Source organism: Schistocerca nitens, chromosome 1 (genome assembly GCF_023898315.1).
Source record: "Schistocerca nitens isolate TAMUIC-IGC-003100 chromosome 1, iqSchNite1.1, whole genome shotgun sequence".
Taxonomy (NCBI): Eukaryota; Metazoa; Arthropoda; class Insecta; order Orthoptera; family Acrididae; genus Schistocerca; species Schistocerca nitens.
Genome location: NC_064614.1, coordinates 13661729 through 13688726, shown reverse-complemented (window position 1 = coordinate 13688726; position 26998 = coordinate 13661729). Strand labels below are relative to the sequence as shown.

General features: G+C 40.5%; 1 protein-coding gene across 3 annotated transcripts in view; it reads right to left on the bottom strand.

Moving 5' to 3' along the window:
- Positions 1-26076, bottom strand: part of LOC126234437 (maternal embryonic leucine zipper kinase-like) — a 444148-nt gene extending 418072 nt beyond the window's left edge. Inside the window, exons 1-2 of one of the 3 annotated variants that reach the window (XM_049943147.1) lie at positions 25991-26076; positions 12666-12817 (exon numbers count right to left, since the gene is read on the bottom strand). In XM_049943147.1, the coding sequence (XP_049799104.1) occupies positions 12666-12809 (144 nt within the window). In that variant the 5' untranslated portion in view covers positions 12810-12817; positions 25991-26076. Of the gene's footprint in view, positions 1-12665; positions 12818-25511; positions 25680-25990 lie in introns of those variants that run through there. The other 2 variants (XM_049943142.1, XM_049943136.1) reach the window with 2 other exon arrangements.
- Positions 26077-26998: the final 922 nt, after the last annotated feature.

Genomic DNA, 26998 nt, shown 5'->3' with positions numbered 1-26998 from the left:
GCTCTCCACGCTACTCTATCCTGTGCAAGGTTCTTCATCTCCAAGTACCTACTGCAACCTACATCCTTTTGAATCTGTTTAGTGTATTCATCTCTTGGTCTCCCTCTACGATTTTTACCCTCCACGCTGCTCTCCAATACTAAATTGGTGTTCCCTTGATGCCTCAGAATATACCCTCCCAACCGATCCCTTCTTCTAGTTAAGTTGTGCCACAAGTTTCTCTTCTCACCAATTCTATTCAATACCTACTCATTAGTTATGTGATCTACCCATCTAATCTTCAGCATTCTTCTGTAGCACCACATTTCGAAAGCTTCTATTCTCTTCTTGTCCAAACTATTTATTGTCCATGTTCCACTTCCAAACATGACTACACTCCATACAAATACTTTCAGAAACGACTTCCTGACACTTAAATCTATACTTGATGTTAACAAATTCTTCTTCTTCCGAAACGCTTTCTTTGCCATTGCCTGTCTACATTTTATATCCTCTCTACTTCAACCAGCATTAGTTATTTTGCTCCCCAAATAGCAAAACTCGTTTACTACTTTAAGCATCTCATTTCCTATTCTAATTCCCATAGCATCACCCAATTTAATTTGACTACATTCCATTATCCACATTTTGATTTTGTTTATGTTCATCTTATATCTTTCTTTCAAGACACTGTCCATTCCGTTCAGCTGCTCTTCCAGGTCCTTTGTTGTCTCTGACAGAATTACAATGTCATTGGCGAACCTCAAAGTATTTATTTCTTCTCCATGGAATTTAATTCCTACTCCGAATTTTTCTTTTGTTTCCTTTACTGCTTGCTCTATATACAAATTGAATAACATCGGGATAGACTATAACAATGTCTCACTCCCTTCCCAATCACTGCTTTCCTTACATACCCCTCGACTCTTATAACTGCCATCTGGTTTCTGTACAAATTGTAAATAGCCTTTCGCTCCCTGTATTTTACCCCTGCCACCTTCAGAATTTGAAATAGAGTATTCCAGTAAACACTGTCAAAAGCTTTCTCTAAGTCTACAAATGCTAGAAACGTAGGTTTGCCTTTTCTTACTCTATTTTCTAAGATAAGTCGTTGGGTCAGTATTGCCTCAAGTGTTCCAACATTTCTATGGAATCCAAACTGATCTTCCCCGAGGCACTTCCTGTCGATCTCATTTTTGAGACGTTTGTATTCCTTTTTGCCTGCTTCATTTACTGCATTTTTATATTTTCTCCTTTCATCAATTAAATTCAATGTCTCTTCTGTGACCCAAAGATTTCTATTAGCCCTCGCCTTTATACCTACTTGATCCTCTGCTACCTCACTACTTCGTCTCTCAAAGCTACCCACCTTCTTTCATATTCTTGAACCAAGTGTTAGCTATGATTAAGTTATGCTCTGTGCAAAATTCTACCAGACGGCTTCCTCTTTCATTCCTTACCCCCATTCCATATTCACTTATTATGTTTCCTTTTCGTCCTTTTCCTACTTTCGAATTCCAGCCACCCATGACTATTAAATTTTCGTCTCCCTTCACTATCTGAATAATTTCTTTTATCTCATCATACAGTTCATCAATCTCTTCGTCATCTGCGGAGCTAGTTGGCATATAAACCTGTACTACTGTGGTAGGCGTGGGCTTCATATGTATCTTGGCCACGATAATGCATTCACTATGCTGGTTGTAATAGCTTACCCGCATTCCTATTTTTTATTAATTATTATACCTACTCCTGCATTACCCCTATTTGATTTTGTATTTATAACCCTGTGATCACCTGACCAAAAGACTTGTTCCTCCTGCCACCGAACTTCACTAATTCCCGCTATATCTAACTTTAACCTATCCATTTCCCTTTTTAAATTTTCTAACCTACCTGCCCAATTAAGGGATCTGACATTTCATGCTCCGATCCGTAGAACGTCAGTTTTCTTTCTCCTGATAACGACGTCCTCTTGAGTAGTCCCCGCCCGGAGATCCGAATGGGGGACTATTTTACCTCCAGAGTATTTTACCCAAGAGGACGCCATCATCATTTAATCATACAGTAAAGCTGCATGCCCTCGGGAAAAATTACGGCTGTAGTTTCCCCTTGCTTTCAGCCGTTCGCAGTACCAGCACAGCAAGGCTGTTTTGGTTAGTGTTACAAGGTTGTATCAGTCAATCACCCAGACTGTTGCCTCTGCACCTACTGAAAAGGCTGCTGCCCCTCTTCAGGAACCACACGTTTGTCTGGACTCTCAACAGATACACCCCTCCCCCCCCCCCATTGTGGTTGCACCTATGGTATGGGTATCTGTATCGCTGAGGCACGCAAGCCTCCCCACCAATGGCAAGGTCATGATTCATGGGGGCGGGGGCGGAGGGGGGGCAAAAAGCCCCAGATTTCGCTAAGTTGCTTGGCAGTTCTAATTTAAAGGGAAGTAACGGATGGTTGCAAAGATTTAAGGACAGATATGGGATCATTTTAGAGTAATTTCAGGAGAAGAAAATTCATCACTTTTAAGTGATACAAATTTCCGAGGATAAAAACCGTGTGTAAACTGTAAGAAAACTTCAGTCCTGAAAACTTATACGTTGCAGATGAGATTGGATTGTTTCATCAACTGATGCCAGAGAAGAAGATGGCCTAACTATTCCTGTCTGCAGCAACACGTCAGCAACACACAAATTGACACCACTGGTGATCCGACAATCAGCAAACCCACGGTGCTTACCAGGTAAGAGGGTACATACATTTTATTTTATCTTCCTTTAATTTATAAGTTAATACAGTATAGTATAGCTTCAGCTGTAATGTTTTGCTACAGTCGTATTGTAAATATGATTTCTTTTATTGCAGTCAATTACAAGGCAAATTGAAAAGCATGGATGACACGTACTACTTTTAGTGAGTGGCTGTTTTTGATTGATTAAGAGATGTATCTTAAGAATAAGAAAACTGCACTGTTGGTGGATAATTGTAGTGTGCATAACAACATACCACCATTGAAGAACATTGAATTATGCTTCTTCCCCCCGAGCTGTACTTTGATTCTTCAGCCACTAAATACAGGGATAATTAAGAACTTTAAGACAAAAAACCATTTGCGTTTAGTTCAACATATGATCGAAACATTGAAAGAAGGTGAGCAATCCCTATAGTTTCAATGTGAAGCAGGCTTGTGACATGACTGCTAGTTCCTGGAACAGTGTACAGCCAAATGTGATTGTTTAAGAACACTGTGTTGAGCAGCTAGTGCAGCAGGCCACACACAATGGAAATGTCTTAGACCTTGTAGCTATAAACGGGATGGACCTTATTGACATCATCAGTAGAGAAATGGGGACTAGCGATCATGATGTAATTATAGCAACTATGGTTTTGGAAGTTAATAAATAAGACAAAATACAGTTAGTACAGGATTTCCACTAGAAAGTGCAGATAAGCAGTTGTTAGAATCTCACTTAGACAGTGAATTGACATCACTTAGTTCCGGCTACATGGACATAGAGGAATTATGGACAATGTTTAAGGATATTGTAAATCGAGGTCTACAGAATGTGCATAGTAGGTGGACAGAAAAGACCCACCATAGTTTAATAACAAGATTCGGAAACTGCTGGGGAAGCAGAGGCTGTTGCACTCTTGGTTAAAAAGAGAACTTGCAAATGACAAGCAAATGTTAGTAGAGATGTGTACGTCTGAAAAAATCTATGAGCAAATCATGCAACTACTACAACCATCATACTTTCGAAACAAAAGCTGAAGTTTTAAATTTCATGTTCAAGAAATTGTTCACGGAAGAGAATTGTACAAACATGCAATCTTTTGACAATCAAACAGACTGCCATGTGGACGGCACAGTAATAAGCATCCCTGGCGAAGAGAAAGAACTGAAGGAGTTGAAAACAAATGTCACCACGTCCGGAGGGACTCGGTTCGATTTTTCAGAGAGTATTCTACAGCATTGGCCCCTTATTTAGCTTGCATTTATCATGAATCTGTCGCCCAGCACAAAGTTCCAAGCGACTGGAAAAAAGTGCAGGTGACTCCTGTGTATAAGAAAGGCAAAAGAACAGACTTGCAAAATTACAGACTAATATCCCTAACATCACTCTGCTGCAGAGTCCTTGAACATATTCTCAGTTGAAATATAACAAATTTTCTTGAGACCGAGAAACTTATGTCCATGAATCAGTATAGTATTAAAAAGCATCACTCGTGTAAAACTCAGCTTGCCCTTTTCTCACACGATACACTGGGAACTACTGATGAAGGGCAACAGATAGATTCCATATTCCTATATTTTCGGAAAGTGTTTGACATGGTGCCATACTGGAAGCTGTTAAAGAGGATATGAGCATATGGAATAGGTCCACAGATAAGAGAGTGACTCAAAGACTTCTTAAATTATAGAGCCAACAACAAGGTCCTCAGTCCCTCGATCCAAAAACAGTGGTGAGCCCAGAAAGTCTAGTCAGAAGATTCGTAACAGTAAACGCGAGAAAGTTAAAACATAATGGACATCTTTTGTATCATCAATAATAAAAGCAGGATGAAGGAAATAAGGTAGTCAACAAATGGGTATCCCCAGGGCTCTGCATGAGACAGGTAATGTCCCACCTACAACCCTCCTGACTGATACGTTACATTCAAAAGCACCCACTACTCAAGAGAAAATAGGGTGCAGCAGCTAGGAGATAAATTGAATCTAAAAGCTTTTAAAACAGAGTAAAACAGATGAAAGAACAGTCTGGTCAAGGAGGTAAGATCTGGGAACCCACACACCTAGAATGCACTGGGAGACACCCCATCCCCAACCACCCCGCTTTTTCAAGACGATCTGCACCCTAAGATGTGTGTGCAAGAAAGCTGAGAGCAGTAATCTTCCACATACAGCTCGTCTTCAGGTAATGAATATGGGGCAGAGCACGAAATGGTACAGTGCTACAATGTCGAAGTGGTGGGTACCTAAGTAGAGTTTGGGGTCAGGATGGACCGTGGTATGACGACAGAAATGCATGACCCACATTTTTGTAGAAGAGAAGTGGAAACCACAGGAAATCAGCCCATAAAGAGGCCCACTATAAGGCACATTGGAGCTGGCATTCAGCAGGTGTTACCGAGTGGGAGCTGTACCAAATGCTGACCAGTGGCCCACCGGAGGTCATTAGCCCATTGGTGGTAAGGAAGAGACTCAACACAGAGCCCTAGGGACACTTGTACCCACAAGGGGCTCAGTGAAGTGCTGACTAACAGGAACAACTGACGGGATAAAAACTGAAAAACAAAAACTGGTAGGAGGCCCCAGGCATGGGGGGTACATAAAATATGACGCCAAACAGAATCATATGCCTTATGCAGGGCAGAAAAGTCTGTGATAAAGTGTTGGTGTTTAGTAAAAGCATTTCAGATTGCTGCTTTCAACCTGAGCAGATGGTCAGCTGTGGATCATCCCTCCCGGAAACCACACTGATAGAGGGACAAAAGGCCCCCGAAATTTGAGAACTCAGTGTAATCTGCAGGCAACCATGCTTTCAAGCAGCTTACTGGGTACATTCGTCTGGCTAATTGGCTGGTAAATGTCAAGAGAGGTTGGGTTCTTGCTTGGCTTAAGGACTGGGACAACTACATTAGCTTGCCATTGCAAGGGGAAGGTATCCTGGAGAGAGGCACCCTGAGGAGATGTTGCCTTTCAGGAACATTCAGGTATTGGATCAAGTGATTGTGAATTGTATCAGATTCTGGGGCTGTCACGGGACGAGGCAAGAGCCTGAAGCAGTTCCCAGTCAGCGAAGAGTTCATTATAGGATACGTGGGGATGTCCTCAGCTTGTCACTCCTGTGGTAGAAAAGTAGTCAGATAGGACGAGGATGCCGATGCTGTCACAAAATGGGTCCCAAGGTGTTCTGCAAGAACTGACGAATTGGTACCAAGACTACCCTGTAGGACAAGACCAGGAACAGCTGTAGATCATTGGTGGCCTGTAATACCATGGAGCTTGGCCTAAGGCTAAGATGGAGACACATACATCCTCAGGGCGGATACATAGAACTCCCAGCATTCATTCTTACTGCATTAGATTATACAGCAAGCCGTAGCATGAAGTCGCTAAAAGTGACAAGGTTGTTCTGCAAAGAATGTTGTATGAATCACTGCAGGGCTCATCAGCGATCCAGAACTTCTATTGCAATGTCTTTTGGCCACCACAGCACTGACCAACAGAGGAGATGGGGGGGGGGGGGGAGGGGGGGGGGACATGGGCACCTGTAGAAAGGAGAACAGCAGTTCCAGTGTGGGTGATCGCGACTGAGATGTCTTCCGTGAATCTCATCAATACACCATAACTGATCATGTCTACAGGATGTACGTGGTCATATGTCTTTCACCGACATATGACAGATGGTCAATGGATCTGTATTCCTGGATGTTCTGTTGTTTCTTGAAACTCAGCAAACTGCTAACTTGGAGAATGGTGATCTGCACAGTTACACACAAAGGTGTATGTTCACACGGACTACCTTCGTTGAGTGATTGTCCATAGTTGCCGCAGCTTGGGTCCACCACGCAGTGTGATGACATATGCCCAAAGCGTAAATGTCTGAAGCACCTCACAAGTGGTGGCACGTACGGTTTCACATCACATCGGTACACAATGACCTTCAAACGCTAAGATAAAGGTGCCTTTATCTGTATGACTACCCTTGGACCCTTTTTGTAAATGTCTGATAATATGTAGTCCAGAGCTCCACATCTGTTTGGAGCATAAGGTCTTTGTGGAAGATGATTTCTTAAAACATATTCAAATTTTGAGTGGGGAAATGGTCAGAGGTGTCTCACGTAGACAATCACATGCTTGAAGAGCTGCAGAGGAAGTTTTAGTTAATAACGAATTAATTAACATTTTTCCCAGAGACTCTACTCTACCAAATTTGTCTTCAATGTCTTCAGGAGGAGGGGGGGGGGGGCTAAGGGGGAGGGAGGTGAACCACAATGCTTTTGCTGCAATAAAAGCGTAACTATCAGTCTCAGCATGCACCAAGTATTGTTCACGCCTAGATGTGGTTGAGCGGCTATGTACATAAAAAAACAGTATTCCCTTTGAGTCCATAGACCTATCACAGCACTGCACTGAACAGCTATTTGAATGCTGTGCAGGGGCAGTTGAGTTTAATGAAACTAAACTTCTAATTGTTGTTGTTTATAGGTCCCCTAACTCTGACTTCAGAGCATTTCTGCTCAAGCTGGAGAGGGATCTTGATTCACTTTGTAAGAAGTACCAGAAATTAATTAATTGGTTGGTTGGTTGGTTTAAAGGCAGGAGAAGGAACCAAACCACGAGGTTATCAGTCCCTTGTTACTACTAAAACAATGCCACAAGTGTGTGAATAAAACTGACAAAACATATAACACAAAACGGAATGAAATGTAAAGCCACAAGAACAAAGGGACGACAACAAACACTAAAAGGAACAAAAGAGGACAAGAAAACAACAGAGAGATGCTATAAACAGAAGAGAGTAAAATATGAAAGCAGATTACAGTGGCTGGCCAACCATGAGAAGAAAAAGGGAAAGCCAGCCATTCTGCAACACATTAAAACCTCCACCCTAAAAGTACTGGGATGGAGGACACAGAGGGACAAAGGACATTCGCTAAAACCTAGTATAAAACACACTCTCATGAATAAAACGGAAAACTAAAGCTGCTGTGGAGGAATTGTCGCCCAACACCAAAGGCAGGGTGCTGGGAAAGGTAAAAGTCTGCCGCAGAGCTGCTGAAAGTGGGCAGTTCAGCAAGAGGTGGACGACTGTCATTTGGGATCCACGGCGACACTGAGGTGGGTCCTTGCGACGGAGTAGGTAATCGTGCATTAGCCACATATGGCCAGTGCGGAGGCGGCAGAGGACAACTGATTCACTGCCAGAGGCCTGCATGGAAGACTTCCACACATTCATAGTCTCCTTAATGACACGCAGTTTGTTGTGCGTGCTGTTATGCCATTCCACCTCCCAAAGCTGGAAAACCCTGCGGTGTACGACAGAACACAGGTCAGCTTCGGAGATGCCTATCTCCAGAAGCAGTTTCTGCATCGCCTGTTTGGCCAGCCTATCAGCAAGTTCGTTGCCAGGGATTCCGACGTGTCATGGGGTACGCACAAATGCCACGGAATGGCAGGACTGTTCCAGGGCATAGATGGACTCCTAAATGGATGCTACCAGAGGGTGGCGAGGGTAGCACTGGTCGATAGCTTATAGGTTGCTCAGTGAGTCAATACACGGGAGAAATGACTCGCTAGCGCATGAGCAGATGTACTCAAGAGCACGAGATATGACCACCAGCTCTGCAGTGAAAACACTGCAGCCAACTGGCAAGGAGTGCTGCTCAACATGTCCTCCATGAACATACACGGAGCCTACGTAACTATCAGCCATTGAGCCATCGGTGTAAACCACTTCAGAGCCTGGAAACATGTCAAGAATCGAGAGGAAGTGACACTGGAGAGCAGCGAGGTTAACGGAGTCCTTAGGGCCACGCAAAAGGTCCACACGAAGCTGCGGCCGAGGCGTACACCATGGAGGCATATGTGAACGGACGACAAGTAGAGGTGGTAAAGGGAACGACTCCAGTTCGGAGAGAAGGGACCGCACGCGAACTGCAATCGTTAGCCCCAATCTGGGCCACCAATGCACGAGATGGACTGCCGTGGGCAGGAAAAAGAGACGGTAATTTGGATGCTCCGGGGAACTATGCATGTGTGCTGCATAACTGGCAAGCAGTTTCGCACATCTGACCTGCAGTGGAAGGACACAAGCCTCCACCAGTACACTGGTCACCGAACTTGTCCTAAAATCTTCTGTCACTAATCGAACCCCACAGTGGTGCACAGGGTCGAGTAAATGCAATGCTGAAGGCGCTGCTGAACCATAAACCACACTCCCATAGTCAATTCAGGATTGGACGAGGGCTCTGTAGAGCTGCAGCAGCGTACAGTGATCTGCACCCCAATTGGTGTTGCTTAGGCAATGGAGGGTATTGAGGTGCTGCCAGCACTTCTGCTTAAGCTGACGAAGATGAGGGAGCCAAGGCAATCGAGCATCGAAAACTAGTCCTAGGAATTGATATGTTTCCATTACAGTTAATAGATCATCATTAAGGTAAAGTGCGGGTTCCGGATGAACGGTACAGCACTGACAGAAGTGCATGACACACGACTTTGCGGCTGAAAGCCGGAAGCTGTGGGCTAGAGCCCATGCCTGCACATTGTGGATGGCTCCCTGGAGATGCTGCTCAGCAACAACAGTACTGGAGAGAAAAATGTAAGTTAAGGCGTGTGAGTAGGAGAAACCAAACTGTAATGTTTGGATACAGTGATAGTAGTGTCCTGCTTGACACTCGGCATAATGTTGCAAAGCGATACGAAATGGAACGAAATGGTCGCCTTCGGTTTATTGAAGTGGGGTTCATCTATAAAGGATACTGTATATAGGGTGCTAGTGCGACCTTTTCTTGAGTACTGCTCAAGTGTTTGGAATCTGCACCAGGTCAGATTCAAGGTAGGAAATTCAGAGTCGGGCTGCTTGATTTGTTACTAGTTATGGAGATGCTTCAGGAATTCAAATGGGAATCTTTGGAGGGAAGGTGACATTCTTTCCAAAGAACACTACTGAGAAAATTTAGAAATCTGTCATTCGAAACTGATTGCAAGACAATTCTGTTGTCTACCACATACATTGCATGTGAGGCCCATGAAGATAAAAGAAATTAGAGCTCATACAGAAGCATATAGACAGTAGTTGTAGTTGCAAGTGGAACAGGAAAGGAAATGACTAGTAATGGTACAGGGTACCCTAAGCCATGCGCTGTAGGCAGATTGAGAAGTATCAATGCAGATATACACACAGAATAGAGCTGGCAGTCTCTTATGATTGGTTGGTTTGATTAAAAGTGGGGGAAAGGACCAAACTACGAGGGCATCAGTCCCTTGTTCCAAATAAAACAATGCCACACGTATGAGAATAAAACAAACGAGAATGAAAACACAAAACGGAATGAAAGGAAAAATCACAACAACGATGAAGGGCAAGAAACATGTAAATGGACAGATGGGGGACAAGAAAACCACAGAAACTCAAGAAACAGGATGAAGAGAGTAAAATAGCAAACGACCATGACTGGCTGACCATGAGAATAAAAAGGAGAAGCCAGCCACTCCACAACACAATAAAACCTCCACCCTACAAGCACTAGGGTGAGCCCCACAGTAGCCAGTCCATTGTGTTGGGGCCGCCATGTACCCTGTTGGTTGTAGCCCCCTGACAACACAGAGGTCTCTCTGCTGATGCCTGTGCCGTTAACTCCCCACGTATGCCAAGGAATAGATGCCTGTCACCCATTGAGGATAAGAGGAGCGGAAAGAAGAGAAGGTGACATGAAATATGATGGAATAATAGGACAGAAAAGAAGAATAAAAAGGAAGACCTTGACAATCCACCCTATACTGCAGGAATGGATTGAGAAACTTTGGACATAATTTCCCATAAATTAGATTTTTTTGAATTTAAGGAACATTTTCTCAACAACCACTGAAGACAGGCAGATGAAACTTCGTCATCAAATTACATTGTAAAACAGCCATTTGACAATGTGTTCGGTAGTGTATATGTAACTTACTTAAATATAATGATATTATGAGACAGAAAGTTGCTACTCACCATATAGTGGAGATGCTGAGTCACAGATGGGCACAACAAAAATACTCTCACGATTAAAGCTTTCGGCCATTGGCCTTTGTCAACAATAGACACACACACACACACACACACACACACACACACACACACACACACACACACAACTGCAGTCTCAGGCAACTGAAACCACACTGCGAACAGCAGCACCAGATCGTGATGGGAGTGGTGACTGTGTGGTGGTGAGGGGGAGGCTGGGGTGGGGAGGGGGAGAGAGAGTATGGTGAGGTGTGGCAGACAGTGAAGGACTGCAGGTTAGACACAGAGCAGGGGGGAGGTGGGGGGAGGGGGGAGGTAGTGGAAAAGGAGAAAAATAAAAAGACCGGGTGTGGTGGTGGAATTACAGCTGTGTAGTGCTGCAATGGAAATAAGGGAGGGGCCGGACGGGTAAGGACAGTGACTAACGAAGGTTGAGGCGAGGAGGGTTAAGGAGATGTAGGATGTACTGTAGGCAAAGTTCCCACCTGTGCAATTCAGAAAAGCTGGTGTTGGTGGCACAGTCTGTGAAGCAGTCATTGAAATGAAGGATATCATGTTTGGCAGTGTGTTCAGCAACAGGGTGGTCCACTTGTTTCTTGGCCACAGTTTTTCAGTGGCCACTAATGTGGACAGACAGCTTTTTGGGTGTCATGCCTACACAGAATGCAGCACAGTGGTTGCAGATTAGTTCGTAGACCACATGACTGATGTCACAGGTAGCCCTACCTTTGATGGGATAGGTGATGTTAGTGAGCAGACTGGAGTAGGTGGTAGTGGTGGTGGGAGGATGTATGGGACAGGTCTTGCATCTAGGTCTATTACAAGGGTATGAGCCATGAGGTAAGGGATTGGGAGCGGGTGTTGTGTAAGGATGGACTAGTGGGCAGGACATTTCTCATTTCAGGGCATGATGAGAGGTAATCAAAACCCTGGCACAGAACGTAATTCAGTTGCTCCACTCCTGGGTGGTACTGACTTACAAGGGGAATGTTCCTCTGTGGCTGGGCAGTGAGACTTTGGGAGGTGTTGGAAGACTGGAAGGATAAGGCATGGGAGATTTGTTTTTGTACAAATGGTTCAAATGGCTCTGAGCACTATGGGGGTTAACATCTGAGGTCATCAGTCTCCTAGAACTTAGATCTACTTAAACCTAACTAACCTAAGGACATCACACACATCCATGCCCGAGGCAGGATTCGACCCTGCGACCGTAACGGTAGCACGGTTCCAGACTGAAGTGTCTAGAACCGCTCAGCCACACCAGCCGGCTGTTTTTGTACAAGGCCGGGAGGACAATTACGGTCAGTGAAGGCTTCAGTGAGGTATATTTTGAGAGGGACTGCTCGTCACTGCAGATGCGACGACCATGGTTGGCTAGGCTGTATGGAACGGACTTCTTGGTACGGAACGGGAGGCAGCTGTTGAAGTGGAGGTATCGCTGGTGGTTAGTAGATAGCAGCTTTCCTTCTCATAATATTGTTACATTCCATCCTGGATTTTCCATTGTTTGATTTACTTAAATATAGCATTTTTTCAAAAAATAGGGTTGGTAACAAAAAATGATATGAGGAAAACTGTAAAAGATAGCAAAATATCTCTCCTTCCTAACTTCAAGACTGAACCACCGTGTAAGTCGACAAGTTTTCAAAAATTAAGAGAAATGAAAGTTTTCCCATAAAGGTTTCTCAAATTTCGTCATTTAACATGGGATAGCATAGGCACCACCACTTCGTCCACTCTTCTCTTTTCAAAAAAATACTATTTAGCAAGGTGTAGAAGAAAATGAGGAGAGTCACTCTTAAAAGTCTGCAACACTCCCTTTGCACAAATATTAACAACATTTTTTAAAAAAAATATCTGTCTAATATTTTAAACTTCTATCTAACAATTCTAAGTGGTAGGCAGTTGGATTTTATATTTTAAATTTGCATGAAGTAAGTTAAAAACACTTACCCCAAGTCCTGACTTGTTCATTATCTTGATAGCCACTTTCTCCCTGGTTAGCAAGTGCGTTGCAAGTTTAACCTTTGCAAATCCTCCACAACCAATTGTCTTTTCTATTTCATATTGAGCCTTGAGATTGCTGTACCTGACCATCTTTCACACTGTAAAATACAAAAGCCTTAAGGTTTCCCTGTAGTAATTCATGGACAACAGGGTAAAAAGTGAATATATTTTCTCAATACCTCATAGCAGAACAATGTCATATTTAACACAAAACTATGTTTGTTCTCATTGATATTTATGTAAAGTAGTTATCAGTTTTGTCACTGACAGATAACAGTCAAGTTGCATCCATAAAGACATTAGATTGCTGGATAATGAAACCTCGAAAGTTACAGACATTACATGGGCCCACAGCCTTCTGTCGTAACACAGACAATGGTGTCACACTGTGTGCTCCAAACAATTATTATGTAGCAAAACACTTCCAGTGATTCCTTAACCATGTTTTCTTACTGGTAGAATCACTGAGTACAGGATGTTGTCTTTAAAACAAACAGTAAGTAAACCGACAGAGTTAAACCCTTTCTAGAAATGTTAACCAGGTTTGAAACTGTGCCCTTCATCACCATGCACACAACGGCATCAAGTGAATGTTTCATTATCGACTTGACTCCTGGTTTGTTGTTCAGCTACTCCCTCCCATGTGTGACAGTCCTGCAGGGTACACACTGAGGAGTTTGGAAAAATTGGAGGAATGGTTCTCATAAATTTAAACCTGGATTAGTAGACAATGTTGTGGAGGTAAATATCCACATTAAAGTTCTCTCAGATGCAGTGAACACCAGTCAGATGTTTCATTACAATGAAGATTCCTTTCCAGTGTGATAGTTCATTTTCACTATTAATAGCTTTTGTTAAGAAGCATTCTCTCAAATGGATTGGTCTACGAACTCCTGTAGGGAGGCAGTGTTGCTGTAAAAGGTAGATCATCTTTGGGTGATTCATGCTGGTGACGTGGAGGCTGACTGAGCACAATGTTTTTGCACAGTACTGCTACTGAGGAGGATCTTCACATTTGCCAGAGAACGATCTGGACTTTTGATGGCCAGAGATAAACAGAAAATTTCTTTTGATGTATTGCCCCTTAAATTTCTGTTGTCCTGTGTAAGTCACTAAATACTTCCCCCATGTGGATACAGGTTTTATAGTATGTTGTGAAGATTTGTAACAGAACAGTATTACTTTAGATATTTTTGTAATGTCTTTTTAGTACAACTGATAACTTATTAATGATAATTTCAATGTTTTTGATGTTGTAGAGAGACATCATTAAATTGCTACATAAGTATTTTGTAATGTGGAATTAAGCACCTTATTTACATAGAAATGATTATTTGCAACTATTGTAATTGTCAATTTTTGTTCTTTTCCTGAGGAAGCTTTCCCCCCTCGTCATTTACGTTCTTGGGCCTCTCTCTCTTTGGGAGAAACATACAGTAGACTGATCCCAGTGGACAATGCCCTTATAGGGTTTGCCGGCGGGTTTTATTTTCCATTTTTTGGTACAAAATTTTCTTTGGGCAAAGAGTCCAGCTGGCAGAATGCAGTGGACAGTGTAACAGGACATGGATTAAGTAAACTGCACATAATAGTGCACTCTACAAGATTTCAATATTTGTGCCTAAGATGGCACAATTTATGGAAGAATATGACAATTAATATGTTTTGCAGTGGCAAGCCATTTCGTACAAATTGTAGCAGTGAACGCAAGATATTTTTCGGCAAAAGTTGGTGCTGCAAGAATTGCACCTTAATTACACCAAGAGTGGTTCCAATAGGTAGACTACAGTGCATGTTTTGACTACTTGCATAATAAGAGATGTGAAGATGCTGCAAAAGCAAACTTGCGTGAAAGTCTTAAATGCACTGCAACTGAAAAGGCAAGCTCTTGACATCTTATTTTATAACAAGTATTGTTACAGGACAGACAGACATCTGAAAAGGAAAGCATGGTGATTTTTTTTTTTTTTTTGGGAGGGGGGGGGGGGCGCAACATAACAACAATGGTGTTGCATTATTTTACTAGTACCTTACAATCATTTTTGCTTAAATCCTAGTAAAATACTATTTGCTAACTATGAAAGACATTGCAGCTAATATTAAAATTGGTTTGGTAAATTTTCATAAGAAAATGCTGAAGTACAAACTTGATGGGCTGCACTGCAAGTGTACTTGATTAATTTAACTTGCTTAGTTTCTCACAACACAAGCAAATTCAACTAGATAATAACAGACAAGTTCATTTTTATTCAAAAGTTTTATAAATTTGATTGTTAAAAAAGATTGCCACTAAATGTCCTGTGAGTTTTATTCTGATACTTAAAATTATGGTTGCATTCATTTGAAAACAATTTCATTGGCTATTTTAAGATCAATTAAAGAGTAGAGAACTATTTTCAAAGCTTGGCCCTCTGGGTCTGGGAAACTTTTTTTGTAGACAGTATTATTTACACTGACCAAGTTGTAAATACTGTGTTTTGAAGACAAAAACAAAATCATCAAAATGATAAACAAGGTAAGAGTAAAGTGTGGTGTTAAATATTGTTTCTACAGAGAACTAGCACACTAAAATTCCACTAAATGCCCTAGAACAATCACATTTGCCTCAACAATAATAAAACAGGTTTACACGTGGTTAACTTTAATAACAGAAGAGTTAAATTTAAGTAAAAGCAGTTTTTTAAGAGAAATTTGTAATAACCTTTGCAAGTTCGTAGTTAGATGCTACGATAAGTATTCAAGGTTCTAGCGAGGTATACAGTTTAGTAGGTGTGACCAACCCCCGTAATAAAAGATAGACAAAACTTTATTATATTGAGAAGTGAACAAATGGTTGTTACATACTAGTAGACAAGGATGTTATTTTAATACTTAGGTGTTTCACAATTGTGGCATGGAACTAAAGGTTGCAGGTCCATGTGGCTATATACTTGTTTGATCACAGTGTAGCCGTTTCAGTGCTTTAACTGTTAGATGGTGATACAGCAAGCTTTTGTATGGCAAATATTTTCCCCTCACTCCGATGTCCCACAAAGCCCGCCCATCGAGGCACACGGGGCACTCACAGGATGACACCACACGGTTCCCTGTACAATTAATGCAATGGGGGAAGGAGGTGTGCAACTGGAGGGGTCAACAGAAGAAAGTGCTGTCACTTGAGTAAGAAAAAGTCTCATCACAATCTGCTGTGTTTTGGAATGCACCACGTTCTGGAAACAAATATGTATCTATGTACCACTAAAAAGCAAAGTCTATATAAACCCCTTAGTCTTACTGTATTTATGTCCCTTTTTTGGATTTAATCAAACTTGAAACTTGTAGTGTCTCAAAATCCAAACTTCTAGATTAGCACTTTCTTCTGCCAATCCCTTCAATTCTCTGCTACAATTTACACATTTGGTTGCATTTCCACATGGCATGTGAGATCAATGCATCAGGTTCATTATTTAGAATATTAGTGCCTTACATTGGTGACATCAGAACCTATCTCTGGATTAAATGTGAGCTCTGCCCTATCGAATGTAAGGGACAGGGTACTAATAGGCACTAATTCATTATCTACCCTCTTTGTAATACGCTTCCCACCCACCAACTTTTCTACATTAAAAATGGAAAATATTCTATCGAATAGAAGGAGTTGTCAATGACAAACTTTTTCAGTTTCTTTTCACATTTAACTTTGCTGTCTGTTGGTTATTTTATATCACTGGTAAGTTTAAGGAGTCTGTAAATTATGACAATTATGTGGCCAATAAGTGGATTAAGGATGGAAAAGACCCACCTTACTTTAATAACACGATTCGGACACTGCTGAGGAAGCAGAGGCTGTTGCACTCTCAGTTCAAAAGAGAACTCGTAGATGACAAGCAAAGATAGTAGAGATACGTGCATCTGTGAAAAGATCTATGCGCAAAGCGTACAACTACTACCACTGTCGTACCTTAGCAAAATATCTGGCAGAGAACCCGAGAAAATTCTGGTCCTACGTAAAATCGCTAAGAGGATCTAAGGCTTGCATCCAGTCATTTGCTGACCAGTCTGGTGTAGCAGTTGAACATAGCAAAATTAAAGCCAAGTTTTAAATTTCATGTTCAAGAAGTCATTCATGCAGGAGAATCATACAAACATACCATCATTTGATCATCAAACAGGCTCCCGTATGAATGACACTGTAATAAGCATCCCTAGTGTAGAGAAATAACTGAAGGAGTTGAAAACAAATAAGTCACCATGTCTGGATGGAATCCCAATTTGGTTTCTCAAAGAGTATTCTACAGCATTGGCCCCTTCCTTAGCTTGCATTTATCACAAATCGCCCACCCAGCACAAAGTCCCAAGCAACAGGAAAAAAGCACAGGTGACTCCTTTTTACAAGAAGGGCAAAAGAACGGACTCTCAGAATTACAGACTAGTATCCCAAACATCAGTTTGCTGCAGAATCCCTGGACATGTTCTCAGTTCGAATATAATAAATTTTCTTGAGACCGAGAAACGTATGTCCATGAATTAGCTTGGTTTTAGAAAGCAAAACTCAGCTTGCCCTTTGCTCATGTGATATACTGCAAACTGTGGATGAAGGGCAGCAGATAGACTCCATATTTCTAGATTTCCAGGAAGCATTTGACATGATTCTCCATTGCAGGCTGTTAAAGAAGGTACAAGAATATGGAATAGATTCATAGATAAGCGAGTGGCTCAAGGACTTCTTGAGGTATAGAACCCACCGTGTTATCTTCGACAGTGAATGTTGATCGGAGACAAGCGTATCATCAGGAGTGCTCCAAATGAAGTGTGATAAGACCCCTGTTATTCTCTATACACATAAATGATTTAGCAGACAAGGTGGGCAGCAATCTGCAGTTGTTTGCTGATAATGCTATAGGTACGGCAGGATACAAGATGAATGTGATGATGAATGCAGCTAGCTCTAAATGTAGAAAAACAAACCCATTATGTTCTGATACAGCATTAGCACTGTCCTGCTTAACAGTCACATCGATTAAATATCTGGGTGTAACATTGCAAAGCAATATGAAATGGAATGACCACATGAGGACTGTAGTAGGAAAGGTGAATGGTCAACAGAATTCTAGGAAAGTGTTGTTCATCTGTACAAGGTGGGTTCAAAAAGTGAGCTGTGACTTTATATTTTTATGAAAAAAAAAATTATTTATTCATCAATTATTTTGTTGTCCCCTTCAAAAGAATACCCTTCAGATACAATACACTTGTGCCAACACTTCTTCCAATCCTCAAAGTACTTCTCATAAGCACTTTTTGGTACAGCCTTGAATACTTCCAGTGACGCAGTTTTTTTTTTTTTTTTAATTTCCTCAGTCGTTGAAAATCTCTGTCCTTTCATAGGTCTCTTCAGTTTTGGGAACTGGGAAAAGTGGCAGGAGACAAATTCAGTGAATATGGTGGCTGAGGCATGATTGTCGTGTTATTTTTGGCCAAAAAATCTCATGAGCAACGATGAATGAGCAGGTGCAGTATCATGATGCAAAAGCCATGAATTGTTTTTCCACAATATCGGACTATTTTTGCATATTGCTTCTAGCAAATGGTGCATAACATCAATGTAATACTCCTTATTGACTGTACAACCTTAAGGCAAAAGTTCATCATGCACTACGCCACGGTAATTAAAAAAAAAAAAAAGTCAGTGAGCAAAACTTTTACATTTCATCGAACACTGTGTGCTTTTTCCGGTCTTGACTCTCCACAATGCTTCCATTGGGACGATTGGGCTTTGGTTTCAACGTCATAATCATAAACCCATGTTATGTCACCAGTTATGACCCTTTTGAGCAAATCAGGATCATCACTGACGTCATTCAAGATCTCCTGAGTCATGCTCATGCGATGGTTCTACTGATCAAAATTGAGAAGTTTTAGAACAAACTTCGCTGACACCTCTAATGCCCAAAAAATCCGGATTCAAAGAACATTTCCAAAATTCTTGCGTGTCTAACCTACCAGTGATAAATCTATACCCCAATCAAAATAACTTGGCGACTAACATTTCAAAGATCGTGGTGATAGGGGCCATCCGTCAGCCAATCACAGATCTCACTCGAGTGCTATGTACTCGTAGAGTTTCCTGCTCTCTAGATGTGTGCAGAGCCCTGTCAGTTAGCTGTTAACCCACTAGCAACACTGCACCCCACTCCACCCCCGTCACAGCAATCTGTCAATCACAAAGTTACTTTAACTGAAATGTAGCAGAACACCTCAGCATTTTCCCACGTTTAAAGCAAGGTGCCACTCAACATGCCAAATAGAAATCCTGTATCCACCTTGAGGTCCTCAAAATACTACATTTTCTCAAACACTACAGCCTCATCAACAAACAGTCACAGACTCCTGCTCACCGTATCTGTCAGATCACTTATGTATATAGAGAACAACTTAAGTCCTACCACACTTACCTGTGGCACTCCTGAAGATAGCTTTGTCTTCAATGAGGACTCGCCATCCAGGACAACCTACTGGGTACTGGGTTCTATCACTTCAAAAGTCTTCAAGCCACTTTCATATCTGAGAATCTATCCCGCATGCTCAGACCTTTACCAACAGTCTGCAGTGTGACACTGTCAAACATTCTCCAGAAATCTAAGAATAGATAGTCCATGGAAAAGATTTGCTGGTTTCCAAGAGAAAAGAAAAAGACCAAGAAGACCACTTAATGGAAACAGTGCGGACAATATGTATGGAAAAGCTGAGAGGAGAGGGGAGGGGAGGAGGAGAGCTACATCCTGCATTAGACGTCAACTTGGTGGTTATTCGTTTGCCACAAAAGGACAAACCCCTCCCCCCCCCCTCCTCCAAAGTCCAGCACCACTATGTCTGTCATCATAATATTAGTCTTATCACAATTGATTTTCAGGTCTGCTTTCAAACTTGCTGCTCTGGTAAATTCTTTCTTTATAATAGCAGTTTATCTGCACCAAAGGTAAACAACACAAAGTCATCAAAGGTTGTTTAATTACTTATTATTTCCCTTATCAAATTTAGTGATCTGAAGACTTCCCTCAGGACTGCTGAGAATAGATTTGGTTACATGGATTCTCACGTCCGCCTCCGGTAGCTGAGAGGTCAGTGCGACGGAATGTCAATCCTCAGGGCCCGGGTTCGATTCCCGGCTGGGTCGGAGATTTTCTCCGCTCAGGGACTGGGTGTTGTGTTGTCCTAATCATCATCATTTCATCCCCATCAACCCGCAAGTCGCCGAAGTGGCGTTAAATCGAAAGACTTGCACCAGGCGAACGGTCTACCCGACGGGGGGCCCTAGTCACACGACATTACTATCATTATTATTATTATTATTATTATTATTATGGATTCTCACTGCCCAATTCTACTTCCAATTCTTAATGTCTACTGTTGTTGCAAGCTATAATGGTAGTAGTTGTATTACTGTCCTGTAGACATTCTCCACTATATTAACATATGTTGACTCAACAGTTGTCACTTCTGAGTTGTCATGTACAAAATGGTAAACCCACTGTATTTGGATGCAACAGGCCCCCAAAAATTTACACGGGTAAGTGTTTTGCCTTGGTATTCTTTAATCTACTTAAAATGTTGTTCATTTTGATGTTTAGGATATCTTTCTGGCAGCGTATGTTGGTTGCTTGCAAGTCAAGTACTGGAACCTAAGAGCCGCTTGACTACAACACTATGTTCCACTAACTGTGACTGGCACTTTACAAGAGTGGAGGGAAGCACAGCCTACTCAGAATACCCTTTTCTAACCAATATATGCCCTATCAGGACTATACAACATCCTGTATGGTCCTCACTTGTTGTTTTTAGTCCAGTGACCGGTTTGTGCAGCTCTCCACATTATTCTATCCTGTACAAGCATCTTCATCTCCGAGTAACTACTGCAACCTACATCCTTCTGAATCTGCATACAGTATTCATCTCTTGGTCTCCCTCCATAATTTTTATCCCCACATTTTCCAACAGAAGAGATACTGAATTTAATTGATGAAAGGAGAAAATACAAAAATGCAGAAAGTGAAGCAGGCAAAAAGGAATACAAACGTCTCAAAAATGAGATCGACAAGAAGTGCAAAATGGCTAAGCAGGGATGGCTAGAGGACAAATGTAAGGATGTAGAGGCTTATCTCACGAGGGGTAAGATAGATACTGCCTACAGGAAAATTAAAGAGACCTTTGGAGAAAAGAGAACCACTTGCATGAATATCAAGAGCTCAGATGGAAACCCAGTGCTAAGCAAAGAAGGGAAAGCAGAAAGGTGGAAGGAGTATATAGAGGGTCTATACAGGGGCGATGTTCTTGAGGACAATGTTATGGAAATTGAAGAGGATGAAAATGAAGATGAAATGAGAGATACGATACTGCGTGAAGAGTTTGACAGAGCACTGAAAGACCTAAGGTGAAACAAAGCCCCGCGAGTAGACAACATTCCATTAGAACTACTGACAGCCTTGGGAGAGCCAGTCCTGACAAAAGTCTACCATCTGGTGAGCAAGATGTATGAGACAGGTGAAATTCCCTCAGACTTCAAGAAGAATATAATAATTCCAATCCCAAAGAAAGCAGGAGTTGACAGATGTGAAAATTACCCAACTATCAGTTTAATAAGTCACAGCTGCAAAATACTAACGCGAATTCTTTACAGACGAATGGAAAAACTGATAGAAGCCGACCTCAGCGAAGATCAGTTTGGAACACGTGAGGCAATACTGACCCTATGACTTATCTTAGAAGAACGATTAAGGAAAGGCAAACCTACGTTTCTAGCATTTGTAGACTTAGAGAAAGCTTTTGAGTATGTTGACTGGAATAATCTCTTTCAAATTCTGAAGGTGGCAGGGGTAAAATACAGGGAGCGAAAGGCTATTTACAATTCGTACAGAAAGCAGATGGCAGTTATAAGAGTCGAGGGACATGAAAGGGAAGCAGTGGCTGTGAAGGGAGTGAGACAGGGTTGTAGCCTCTCCCCGATGCTATTCAATCTGTATATTGAGCAAGCAGTGAAGGAAACAAAAGAAAAGTTCAGAGTAGGTATTAAAATCCATGGAGAAGAAATAAAAACTTTGAGGTTCGCCGATGACATTGTAATTCTGTCAGAGACAGCAAAGGACTTGGAAGAGCAGCTGAACGGAATGGACGGTGTCTTGAAAGGAGGGTATAAGATGAACATCAACAAAAGCAAAACGAGGATAATGGAATGTAGTCGAATTAAGTCGGGTGATGCTGAGGGAATTAGATTAGGAAATGAGACACTTAAAGTAGTAAAGGAGTTTTGCTATTTGGGGAGCAAAATAACTGATGATGGTCGAAGTAGAGAGGATATAAAATGTAGACTGGCAATGGCAAGGAAAGCGTTTCTGAAGAAGAGAAATTTGTTAACATCGAGTATAGATTTAAGTGTCAGGAAGTCGTTTCTGAAAGTATTTGTATGGAGTGTATCCATGTATGGAAGTGAAACATGGACAATAAATAGTTTAGACAAGAAGAGAATAGAAACTTTTGAAATGTGGTGCTACAGAAGAATGCTGAAGATTAGATAGCCTTGTATGTATTATGAATATCTTGCATAGTATTACTGATTTAGCTGTAAGAAAAACTGTATATAATGCATATTTTGTTTCAGTCATTAGGTAGAGTATAATTTTCTGGAGTCTGAGAAGACAAATTTACTTAGAGCCTTTAGACTACAAAAAAGAATCATCCGAGCAATGGTGGGAGCAAAACCAAAGCAACATTGTAAACCTTTATTTGTGAAACTAGATCTAATGAGCATTCCAAGCATATACATCTCTGAAAATCTCACTTTCACAAAAAGAAACCCACAACTTTTTGAGGGCAACTGCTTCTTGCATCAATATGATACTAGATATAGAACGAGCTACATGTTACCTACCCACTAATTAAAATCATATGAAAAAACCCCATACTATATGGGCATGAAATTTGCAAATAAAATATGGAAAGGGATGGAGGACTCCAAATGTAAAAGGTACCAAAAGAGACCTGGAAAAATATCTGAAAGATAAATGTTACTATAGTGTAGAAGATTTCTTGAATGGCAACAATGCATTATAATTGAAATTAAAATACCTCTTTGAAGATGTTAAAGATGTTACACTTTATGTATAATTAGTTTATTGTTTATTTTTAGTATTTTTATATATATAGTGTAAAACTGACAAGTCACCTATGCCACAATCTTTGATTGTATAAGGCATGTTATGTGACGATAAAAATGGAAATACATGTCCTTATTGTGGACAATTATCTTTGTGTCCTATGTGAAAAATTACAGACAACTCATATGTATGTAATTTTGATGCAGACCATACTTGCAGTCATTACTTGTAAACAACACCGGTCTAGTATTAAAACAATGCAAAATCCAGGGTGGAACATCAACAACGTAAGGAAGAGATAGATTGCTACTTAGCATCCAGATGACATGTTAAGTGGCAGCCAGAGATGGCGATCATGTGAGCTTTCTTTCTTTTGTGTGTGTGTGTGTGTGGGGGGGGGGGGGGGGGCACACACACTCCTTTTTCTGACGAAGGCTGTGGTCGAAAGATACTGTGTAAGTATCTTTTAGTTTTGCCGGCCTACAACTTAACATGTCTTCACAGAAAGTAGCAATCATGTTTTCCTTACATTGTAGATCTAGTAATAATATGAAATCTGTCCCTCTCCCCCCCCCCCCCCCTACAACAATACACTAGCATCTAATAACCATTATCAAATTTGGGGACCAGACCAATTACAAACTTTTAAGCTAGCAAACCTTGTATAACAATCACTAGTGACAGAAGAAAAATAGACATATTCCTAACAGTTGTCAATTATTTTTGCTTTCATAGATACCCACACTTCACCATTCTACCACACATGAGTCTGTAGAAAAGACTGAAAAACTGCCAAACATTCAGTATAAAGCCATTTCTGGCTCAGTAGTACAATGACAAGTGTTGGACAAAAATGAAGTACAACTGGCAGAACACGAATAAAAGATTACCAACCAATTTCTCTTAAATGCAATGCTACAGAATCTGAATAATCGCACCATGTGTCCCACAATGTTAAAATAGACCTGTGAGTATGTAAATGCATACAGACTACTACTACTGTGAATAATAATAATAATAATAATAATACAGGGTGTTCATAAATGAATATTGGGGTTTTAATGCTTTATACAATTTATTACATTGAACTTACAGGTACAAATGATATGTCAAATGAAAAAGCAACTCAAACAGTTTTACCAATAACCTTATAAATGTTCAGTGCGAGCACCATGTGTCACACAGCACACATCAAGTCTTTAGCCGAGCCCAATGACAGGGTTGCTTTGCATGGCCTCCACTTTCACCTGACCTAACACCACGAGATTTTTCCCTTCGTGGCTTCATCAAGGACGAACTCCACTACCAGCAGACCTCCCTGAATTAAGAAACTGGATTGAAGCAGCTGTTGCTACAATCAAATCACTGAAGACACATTTATCAATGTTTGGGAAGAACTCGGGTATAGACTTGTGTGCCGTGTGACAAATGGTGCTCACATTGAACATTTATAATGTTCTTGGTAAAATTGTTTGAGTTGCTCTTTCATTTGACTTATCATTTATAACTGTGAGTTTAATATAAGAAATATTATAAGTGTTAAAACCCCAATATTCATTTATAAACACCCTGTAAAAATAATACAACATTTAACATTCAGAAAACACTGAACTGCCAGAGGTTGGCTGAGATTATAGCATAGAGTCAGTCAAATATCTGACATATGATTGAGCAGATGGTTTACAATAACCAATAGTTTATACTAATCATAATAAAAATAAATAAACTGCAGATCGATTAAAATAATACGTTCATTAATGCTAATACTAATCATTCTTTCCACAATGTTTTGATAAAAGAATTGTTCAAATTATCCAGGGGGCAAGTTGCTACAATAATAATGGTACGAAAACGGTGAATGATCTTGCATGTTTGGTCTATACGTGTCACACACACATCAATATCTCTAATGATATTTCACATATTCATTACACTAGCTTGACTACCATGATTCTGTACACAAATATTGGCATTGCGTTATGAGATGTAAATAGACAGTTGTTCCTTTTATTTACAATTCGTGATACTGTTGGACCACATACAGCCAGTCAGCGTCAGAACAGTCACTGTTGGCTTATGTAACTACCTTGGAGGGCATATTAAATAGAAATCTTCTCAGCTAATCTATAATGATTCTGTACCGGTAGTGGATGCCAGGAAATAATATTGGATTTTAAGGGTCAATCAAAGAGTAGGCCGACATATCAGAAGCGTGTCCACGAATCGAGTTCAATGTCTATATTAACAGCACTATAATTCTTTGGCAGACCTGTTATTTTCCTCGCGCATTTAAAACAAAAATCCATAACAGACCTATGACCTCACTTTCGTGCGTCTCTAATGCAATACTGACTACGACAGTAGTGGAGAGAAACAAGTAATCTAAAAGGATATCGGTGAGCATAATGTGTGTCTTATAGTTCACACTTAAACTGCTGCTTTATTGAAATATAAAGATTATTTTTGTTTGAACTGATTATTTGACAAGTGCGCTTTTGCCTTCACTTGGGTAAATATCCCTACATTGCAGTGGCAGTTATTCTCTCACACCTCTATCCGGTAAGAAACACTTAACACAATGTAACACATAAAATGTTGTAAAACATCTTACTGTATGTTTTTCTCATAACATGCGGACGTTACGATCGTCCCCTTATATATTTACCGCTTCCAACAAAGTTCAGTAAAACGTAAAATTAAGTGAACAAGAACTGATCTGAATTCATGAGACTGACAGAAATTATTGAAACTTTTACAGACCTTCAAACTAACAAGCAAAATGAAGACGGGCTGATATGATTCCGTGTACTGACATTCAAAATCAAAACTTTACGGCGCACTCAATGCTGCCAACATAGACGCTATAAACAGCGACATGTAAAATGAAAAGTCAAAAGTTTCCCGAATCATATATAATTTTCGAACAGAAGTTTAGATTTTATTTATTAGCCATCAGCTTGTTTAAAAAAAGTTGGCTTCTTAAGTTGAAGTTATACATGTACATGTACTTTTTAGTACAGTTCTTAACCATTTAGATTCATGATGTTCACTACATAATTTACATTATATTGTATATCTTTACATAACTATAGTCTAATTTATTACACATGACACAGATAAAGAATTATAATCAAACAAAATTACTTTACACAGCTAATTCACACAGGGCGTCACGTCATCGTCACGTTAGCCTGTATTCGCACAGACCATCACATCACGTCAATTTGCTTATCCCAGTGAATAACACTGTAAGTGTGGTTGTGAGCTAACATCTGTGTTACAAAAAGATCAGAATATAGAATCAACAATGTGCTACCAACAACGATAAAATTTTGTAATGGTCAAAGCAAATTTCATAACGTCTGTTTTTGACCTGTTTTGAGTGGTAAAGTGCTGCGAAGTGAAACATTTCAAAACATCGACATTTATTTGATAGTGAAAATATATACATACAAATACATCAAATAATATTTACAATGGAATAAAAAGATTCTGTTTACCTTAGCTATTACGACTTTTTTGCTTCTTATGTAACTAATAACGTCATTAACAACTGCATTTTTTTCCTTCATTAAAGCAGATTTTTTTCACTTAAAATGTTATTTAATGAAAATTGCATCATCAACTTAGGTTCTTATTTTATATACTAGGGACATCAGCTCCGTTCTGTTATTGTAAAACATAAACAATTTTTCGCTTTGTTTTACGTGACATCGTTTGTGAAAGAACATTCAATGGAAAAAGTATACAAGACTTTGGGGAATATTCAATATACCACGGAAACAAAAGGCAATAACAGAGTAAAGATTAATAATACTCAAAGCACAAATTCCACTATTATTAAATAAGTGTGCACTGCAAAAATTGGGTAAGTTCCGATGTTAGTACACGACACCACCGTCAAATTTTCTTCCAGAGAAACCTTGACGTGACGTGACGTGAAGGTCCATTGGTGGCTTGTGTAATGCATAGTGGAATATTTGACGTTACGTAACGTTATGGGAGTTCTATCTTAATTCTCGCGTTCACTATAAATATTGTTCACCATTCAGTAATGGACTTTGTTATGCAAACACAGAATGAACAACAAACAGAGGATAAACAACAACTATAAAAACGACAGTAACTATGCCTACAGTGACAAAGATGCTT